The 9211-nt window shown below is 36.7% G+C and overlaps 1 protein-coding gene across 1 annotated transcript in view; it reads right to left on the minus strand.

Moving 5' to 3' along the window:
- The window catches only part of adamts18 (ADAM metallopeptidase with thrombospondin type 1 motif, 18), a 160398-nt gene extending 151403 nt beyond the window's left edge, over positions 1 to 8995 (minus strand). Inside the window, 3 exon segments of the mRNA XM_039763116.1 lie at positions 6551 to 6870; positions 8454 to 8526; positions 8683 to 8995. Of these exon segments, the coding sequence (XP_039619050.1) occupies positions 6551 to 6870; positions 8454 to 8526; positions 8683 to 8784 (495 nt within the window). The 5' untranslated portion in view covers positions 8785 to 8995.
- Between the last annotated feature and the right edge of the window lie 216 nt (positions 8996 to 9211).

The following is a 9211-nucleotide window of genomic DNA, read 5'->3' on the forward strand; positions in this document are numbered from 1 at the left end:
ATGTTTTGTATTGTCAATTCTGCCAAAAGCCACACATTGAAAAAGGCAGATTTTTAGTGTAGTTTGCAAAAAGCGTAGCATAAGTTATATCTAAAAACACAGGTAGTCGGTACATTCCCTGTGCTAATTGTCTTCAGGCCCTACACTCACATTCAGAGTAAAAGTTAAATGAACACTTCTAGCAAACTGTATATAAGCTTTCCTTTGCACTGTAAATCACTGTCCCCATTTTGTAATTGTATACCAATTTATTATAATGTCTCAATTAGTCACACACATATTACATAGTGTACTTCTTGGAGTGAACATTCCTTAAAACAACAATAAAATGCAAAAATTAGATGTGTAAATTTCTGAAACATTAGCAGTGGGTGTTTCACGAACCTGCTCACTGTCATTGGATCAGACATTTGATTTGAACCTGTGGTGTTAAGGTAAGGGGTAATTTTTTGCCTAAAACGTTAAATATCTGTAACTGAATCATTATTAAAGGTTTCACATTAGTTAAAGATGTTTCATACTGTTTTAATCCCTCACAATGCTTGAATCAAAGATACAATTCCAGGAAGGAATGTCCTATGTTGTATAGGCTTAAAATAATTCACCAGTTTTAATGTGAGTGTTTTCCAAGAACTCTACTGTACTTTTGTCCAACAGTCCAGAACCACAATAACAGGTTATCTTTATATTGTTCTTGTTTAGATGCGTGTGTGGTCTTCCTCTGTGGAATGAAAGTGGTGTGCTTTTCTTAAATTGCCACAGCTCTTGATCAAGGCAAGTAAAGCTGAAAATGGATATTTAAATGTAACTAAAAAAAACAACGTACAGTATGACTAGAAATTAGTATATTGTAGAATTTACATTAGATCAGATATTTAGGAATGACATAGCTACAGTATATGTCACTTAATAAAATTTATAGTAATAACAGTACATAATTTTAAATACTTATACCATTATACACAAACCATTAACCAACTTGCTTCACTGTTTGAGATGTAACAAGCATAAGAAGGATATACTAAAAGCAAAGCATCTCGGTACTGTTGTTTATGTATGACAACTTGGGTCAAAGTGAGTAATCAAAGTACACCGGCTGTCAGTAAGTAAATATTGTCAATTACAAATAAGGACAACAGATAATTTAACAGTAGAATGTACCTTTATGATTTCAAAACACATATAATTAGAAGACCTCAATTTTCATTTATAAAGTGACTAAAATAAAACTGTAAAGTTGAGCACTGTGCAACAGTAGTATTTAATGTATTTAATAAACTGACCAAAGCACCATCTGAATTTGCACTGTTGAACAGTCTAAAGGTGAGCAAGTGACTAATCAAGTCTGCATATGAATTTAGTCAAAGTCATGCACTGAGATCCTCAAGCCCCATTAAAATGGATCAGAAGCATCTGTTTAAATTCTGTCTTCAAGGTCATGCCATAAACGTTCTGTGGGGTTTAAGTCTGCGCTTTGGCTGGACCAGTAAAGGATGGTGAGAGTCTTGTTCTAAAGCCATTTGAACATTGTCTTGGCAGTATGGTTTGGGTCATTGTCACATCAAAAGGCAAACTGCTACCTCAGAGCATGTGTGCAGTATGGAACAGGTTTTCTTTAAGGATCTAACTGTGTTTGGCTGCATTCATCCTTGCCTCAGTTCTGACCAGTCTCCCTGTCTTTGTTACTATGTAGCATCCCATGGTGATAAGCAAACCATGATGCTGCCACCACCATGTTTACCGTAAGGATAACACTAGGCTGGTGATGATCAGTGCTTGGTCTTCACCAGGCATAGTGCTTAGAGTTCTGCCCAAGGAGTTTAATTTTTTCATCTCATAAGAACAGAGAATCTTTTCCCTCATGCTGTCAAACTACAAGCACTCTGTCATATGCCTTTTACTCAAGACTGACATCCATCTGGCCACTCTACCATGAGTGCCTGATTAATGGACTGCTTCACCAATCTTAGAGAGGACGTCTTATCTTTGACCTCTGGATTATTGGTCACCTTCCTAACCAAGGCCATTCTTGCATGTTTACTCAGTTTACAATTACATGAAAACATGTTCATGGGGTCTCTCAAAGCTTTAGAAATGTTTTTATATGTTTTTCCTAACCTATGCTTCATCACAATTTTAGCCCAGAGATCTACATGGAGTTACTTGGACTTATTGGCTTGTTTTTTGTCATGACATGCAGTATGAATGGTGGGGCCTTCTATACATAGGAGTGTGCCTTTCTAAATTTTGCCCAAACAATTTAATTTGACACTGGTGGTCAACTTCTAGATACATCTCAAGGATAATTTAAGCAAATGGATTTACCTGACCAGAATTTAGAATGCCACAGAAAAAAAGTCTGAATACTCATATATACCTGTACAGAGTACTTTGTATATGAGAAGTCAGTTTTTTATTTTTAATAAATTTCCACACCTTTCTGAAAACATGTTTTCATTATGGGTTATTGATTGTAGATTGATGAGCAAAAAGACTTTTATCTCTTTAAAATTACTGTACAACACACCAAAGTATGCTGAAAGTGAAGGGGTCTTAATATTCTGAGTCCACTTGAAATGATCACAGCAAGATAAAACATCTCTAAAAAATAAAAGCAGAATTTCACTCTTGATCATTAAACAGCTATTGCTGTGCTGAATCGTTTAAAACCAATCCAAAAATAGTATATTCCAAGTGTGAATGAATATGTGTATTTCTAGGCTGCCACCCAGCATTCCTGCAGTGTTCTGGTGCCCTGACCTGAAGATAATTTAGTCTTCATGCTTATCAATTTAAAGACCTCTTTGAACAAAAAATGCTAATAGTAAAAAGTTATGCGAGTGACAACAACCTTCAAATTAACTCCCATGTTGACATCTTTTGAAAGAATGTTACTTTAATAGATTTACTTTATTTCTGAACCACGATATAATCATATAAATAAAATTGTATCTACTCAGTACCACCTTTGAAAACTATCATGCAATATTACACATTTTAGTAGATTGCACATCTCAATGCATTTAAATGATAAAATTATAACACAGAACAACACAAAAGAGTTTTACCTAATTGTACATTAGCCAACATGTAGCACCATGTTTAAGTCAACATTAGAACATAATATTTCAGTTATTATTTCTGCTGCTTTCTTGTTCAGAGCAATACACCGATAATGAGGTTTACTCCTAAGCTGATTAAAAACAAAAGACTGCAAGTTGGATTAAATTTGTACAAATGGAGTATTATCTACATTTACATCACTCTAAGGTCAACATCAGAAAATACCACCAACCATTCAATCTCATCCTTCTGTTTCACTCTTTTGTAAAACTGATGCACGTGCATCCATCAGACGGCAACTAACTGAATAACGCAAAAGAGAAAGAGATCAAAGAACTCTTCTAGTCTATTCATATGCAACCTCTGCCAAATCACATTGCAGTCTTTCATTGTTGTGAAGAATTGGCCACTGCTGTTTTATTGTATACAAGCTACCACTAATGAAAGGGGTACTAAAAAGATTAGCTCTGCCAACCAGGACTAGCTCTAGCTGCATGAAGAAGACAAAAAGACAAAAGAAACATTTGCAAAAACGTGACATGTGACAATTCATAAGGTGTTCTTTTTCACATGAGAATATCCAAAACCTGAGCTTTTTACAGGGTATTAAAAGTGAAACCATCAATTCTTTAAACCAAACGTACCTGAATATAGTAGCCATGTTAGCAATAAACATAAAACCAAACAATAGATTTAAGGTGCAAAAATGACTTATTTCAGTTCCTAACAACAAATTTTTATTTTGGGATAGTAAGCTGATAGAAATCAGTGTAATGAATACAGAAATAAAATGGAAGTGTTTTTAAGGAAGGATAAACAACAATCTACCTTCCTGTTTGATGTCAGCCAATACAGGGCACATCGGTTCACATCAACAAGTATTCCAGGAAATTTAAAACAGTTCCCCTTTGACACTTAAAATGACAACTTTATTTAAATAGCATTTACTTTCTCCACACCTGATGTCAAATACATTATTACACTGTAAGCAAAAAGTAAGCATAGACATTGTTCTTTCTTATATGTCTTTTTATGTATTGATGATAAATACTGAATTCTACACAGTAATATTCTGATTTGATTTCAGCTGAATTAGAGAAATTGTTAAGTATATTTATATATAAAATTACATGAAATGATGAGCTACGAAATTCAGTGTGCTTTGTCATTGTACCTTCTAAGATATCTTGATCAATAAAAACACAAAAAGTTTAAACCATCTCAAAAAACACTTTATCTTTACCATTCTGTTTATTTTCTAGTATAGTGTAACACATTTCTATTACAGGACTTTAATACTTCCTAAATAGTGTAAATTATGGTATAGCTAGCCCCTTGCTATTAAGTACTGCCAATCTATACATTTTCAGAGATCATAAGTTGGTAAATACAATAAAGACTGAAACCAATACTCAGCCCTCTTTTCTTGCCATATAATAACTTGTAAAATGTTTCTCTCTGTTTAGGGAATGCTGTCTTTTAAGAAGATTAATTTGTAGATGGATATTAATGGTATCCCAGAAATTGGTGTGTTAGATTAAATGACCTTGTGAACCTTGAAATGAAATAATACTCCAAGAGAATTTGGTTCCTGCATTGCACCTGATCCCTAATTTTCATGATATATATATATATATATATAATAGTGGCATGCGGCTGGGGGTGGAGGACTGGGAACACCCGGAGGGCTTCCGGGTGCGCAGCTGGCACTTCTGCCACGGGGGTGTGTCCACGGGGGATTGCCGGGGAAGCAGCTGGAGCCCATCCGGGTTGGTATTTAAGGGGCCGCCTCCCTTCCGTCATCAGCAAGAGTCGGGTGGAAGAGGATGGAGCTCAGAGAGAGGAGTGGAAGCGGCCAGAAAAGGCACTAGAGACTGTGAGGCCTGGACTTTGGGGGAACGGTGTTGGAGGCACTGGGGCGTGCACTGAGATACCTGTAAATATTTCCTGTAAATAAACGTGTGTTGGGTGAGAAAATGATGTCCGCCTGTCTGTGTCCGGGGCCAGTTCAACAATATAAAATAATTAAAAATTTAGTTAAAGTCCTGCAAGGAGGGAAGTCTGAACTGACAAAATTGGACACGAGAAAAGGGTCAACCATGGGCAGAAATTTGATTTCACTAATATCTTAAAAAAGAACTTACTCTCTATAACAATCATTCTATAGAATTATAATTTACCTTAATGAGCTAATCCATTTTAATGGAATGAAACAAGTGATAAAGAGGTACATGGATGACTGAATTAAGCCTCTATAGGAAACGCACAGAAAGCTCTTTATGAAATACACAATAGTTATGCCTACAGAGTACTACTATTTAAGAAAGCAGCAATACATATACATGGAGTACTTAAATTAACAGAGAAAATGTGCAATGAGATTGAAGGTTTCTACTACTTGAGCATTTGACAGGAAGATCAAGATGAACAGACCTCTATGCAGATAATACAATCAAAATAATTTGCCAGTTCTTGAATTAAATTAGTAAAACATTCTGTCAAAAGATACCTCAGCAGGATAAGACCTGGGAAGCTATGAAATTGCCTCTAACAGGATTATCACTAAAATGGAACACCACATTTTGTAGCCAACAACAGCTGCAAAAAAGACAGAGTTGCCAAGGTTCACTGTTAAATCATGAAGAGATCATTGTTTTTTATGACTTACATTAGATATTGCCCTGTCAGTTTAAATACTGATGTAACCAGCACTGTGTCACTTTGTTATCACTTACCTCATGACTAGAAAGCAAACTTTGGAATGTACCCAATTTACCCTTTACACTGGATAAATAAAAGATTTTAGCATTTTGATTGCACGGGTTGTCTCATTTAATAGTTCAGTATAAAGTTTTTTTGCAGAGACTGTGTTTAGTATAATTCTTATATATGCTGTATATTTTCTGCTACTGCAAAGACAAAATGAATTGTAAATTAAAGCTGGCTTCTGTCCAAATCATGCAAACTGAACAGAGGTAAAGCATTAGACACTGATATAGTCTGTCATTGCCTAAAGGATCCCCTATGAACACATGACTCTCTTAAAACTGTAAGTTGTGCTTGCAACACTTCAAAAGATGATTAGGCCACTTCTGAAATCTGCTCATTTTAAGAATATTTTTTCCACTAGTAAAAGTAAACACTACGTACATTTTTTATTTCTAAAACAACAGGTGTTTTTTTTTTTTCTTTTTTTATCACATTTTTTCTTTTTGGGAGAAAAGTGTGTGCAGTCACATTGAAACAAAGGTGTTTCTGCATAATTTCCAGACTGCTATCACCTGTGCTCACATCATGCACCTGGCATAAAGTGCACTTTTTCTAAAGCAGAATAAGGTCATGACACAGTCAAAGGCTAGGAATTACAATAAATCAATGAATATTTTAATGCACTCATGTGGTTGTTTGAAAGAAACAGAATTAAGTGTTTTAAAAAAGCAGAAAATACTCTGCTCAGCATTGCAGCAAACTAATGCAGATAACTTACCAAGCCTGTACATGTTGATATTGCAGCTGAGGAAATGCTGTGGTTCCTAATTAATCCCTGATAAAAACAGTTTTCAAATCTGGGCTCCTGTAATGTGGTCACTCCATCTCTGCCCAATGTCTGGATTGTAAACCCATTTGCTATTACATTGGAAGGCTTTAAATCTAAAAGAAGTTCCTTTCCAAATGCTGACAGCTTGTAGTGCACAGTAAGATTGTGCCGATGTGGCAGTGACCTCCTTTTTCTGCTGCTTCCCAAAATGTCATGAGAAATGAAGGCTCCATTGGAATCAACTTCACTGGGTATAACAAACACCATATCTGAAATAAGAGAGCATTACAAGTTAGACAGAAAATGACCTACTTTAACACTATACATTATATACTAATTTTAAGATGTTTAATTTCAAGCTGTAATAGCCAATCAAATAATTAGGCTATCGAACATTAGGGAGCAAACACACATTATAGTGCATACAATGTCCACTTTCTGTACTGCTCCCTTACTATCACCAATCTTTAAAAGGACAGGGAAAATCATATTCTATAGCCCACAGCAATCCACTAAAGGATGCAGCTGGATATGAAAATGGTAGTGTATATAATATATATGTACATATAAATATATACATATCTGTGTGTGCATGAACAGTACACAATTTAAGTGTGTACTGTATTTATTTTACAAGCACCTTATGTGTGTGAATTTGTAGAACTACACATTACACCCACTTACACATGATTTAGACACTGTTAATAATATCGATATACTCAAAGGCAATCTAAGTGTTGTGCAAGTCTCAAGTCTGGCAGCTTTACGGTTAATTCAAATTTAAATAGACTGAAGAAAACCTCTTCTCTGTCACTAAAAAATATTCTTTATTTCCCATTCCCTTCTATGAGTTTTTTTTTCCTTTGAACAACGTAAAATATCTACAAGTCACCTCATATTCCAACTTGGTTCCCTTCAGTGCTAAATCTGCATGTTCTCCCCATATCTGCCTGAGTTTTTTTAGGATATATAAACTGTATTACAAAATAGCTCAGTACAAGTATTAAGATGAACTGGTTGCTGTGTTGTGCCTAAAGTAGCCCAGGCAGTCCCTTTCTTTTTCCCAGAAATGGACTGAATGGAATTGGATGTTTTTGGCTGGAATAATGGGTACCATCTTATCAGTGGCATTTTGCTTTAGGGGGAAACTGATGATTTCTAGCTGTGTAAATATGTCCTTTCATACTCCTGCCTTTTTCTGGATTAGTTTAATACTGAATGACAATTAAGACATCAAAATCACTGAATCCATGGGCAGCGTGATAGCCCAATACATAGCACTGCTACCTCATGAACCCAGCATCCCGAGTTTAAATGTCATGCTCTTCCTTTGTTCATATTGTTTTTACACCTTCTCCTTGTGAGTGTGTCCACTTTCCCTGTGTGCTACAGTTTTCCACCACATCTGCAAAGTCGTAGGTGTTGTTGATGCTGTGAGGGGATGTGTGGAAGTGGGCCCAGGGGCAGACTGACGCCCTGTCCAGGGCTATTTCCTGCTTTGCACCCAGTTCTACAGACACAGACTCTAACCCATGCTACGCTGTACTGAATTAAATTGGTTTGAGAATGTTCATGACACTTAATCTAACATGTTCATTTGCATAAAAAGAAAATATTGGTGTACTTTTCAAATTAAATCTTCACTCACTATTAAATAAATAAAATAAACAACACACCAGGTATAGTGTCTGCTTTCTTTGCCAGTAGGTTTTACAGCGTTATTACATACGGTATGTTAATTGGCTCGCCGGTAGGCTTCATAGCATTAAGTTATGGAGAAGAATGGCTAATATAACCGAAAAATCAGGAGACGAAAGTCTTCTATGTGAATAATCACGATGTATATACTAACCATCATTCACCTCGCTTCTTTGACTTCCAAAAGCAGTTGAAAAGTCTGAATAGCAGCAACAGATCTGGAAAGTCTGAAAAAGATCAAGCAAGGGAGACCAATTGACAAAATAACTAAAAGTAAAAATAATGAATAAAGAATTCAAAAACCCTGCTAACTAAAACTGTCATAATATTTTTGACAACCTATAAACCAAAGGAAACGTGTTGCAAAAACGAGAGTCACCTGCCTTGAACACATCCCCAAACCACAGGGCTGATAAAACCTTCACAGAATTGCGGCTTAGCAACGGAATGGCCAGTGTCCAAAGCAAAAGGAAAACACAATCCATTTTTTTCCTCACGCGTGCACCTCTTCTGTCAGCATAGTCTGCAAAAGTGCAATAAGTGACCTTCGTCTTCGTTGGTTGTGCATTTTTACTCGGCTCCGCTGTGGCTTACTGCTTGCACCCCCCAACCCCGCTGGTGAGCGGCCACTAGTGTAAGTCTTTTGCAAAGTAACCACTGCACAGTCCGGCTGTGTCCTATGCCGCCCCTGCTCGCTCCGCTCACTTACTGACAGGCAGCTGCGCGCGCTCCACCACGTACTTGCTGCACGAGCCTCCTAGTGGGGGTAAGGGGCGTAGGACCAATCAGAGGGCGCGGAGCTCTTGGGGTGAATTAAAACTGTCCTGAAAGCGGCGCGCCTCGTGCTGATTCAAACCTTTTCTTCATCCTGGAATCCGATAGCCACACACGGCAAGGTATTGAGCCAACAAT

This window comes from Polypterus senegalus, chromosome 9, assembly GCF_016835505.1.
Source record: "Polypterus senegalus isolate Bchr_013 chromosome 9, ASM1683550v1, whole genome shotgun sequence".
In the NCBI taxonomy this organism is placed as follows: Eukaryota; Metazoa; Chordata; class Cladistia; order Polypteriformes; family Polypteridae; genus Polypterus; species Polypterus senegalus.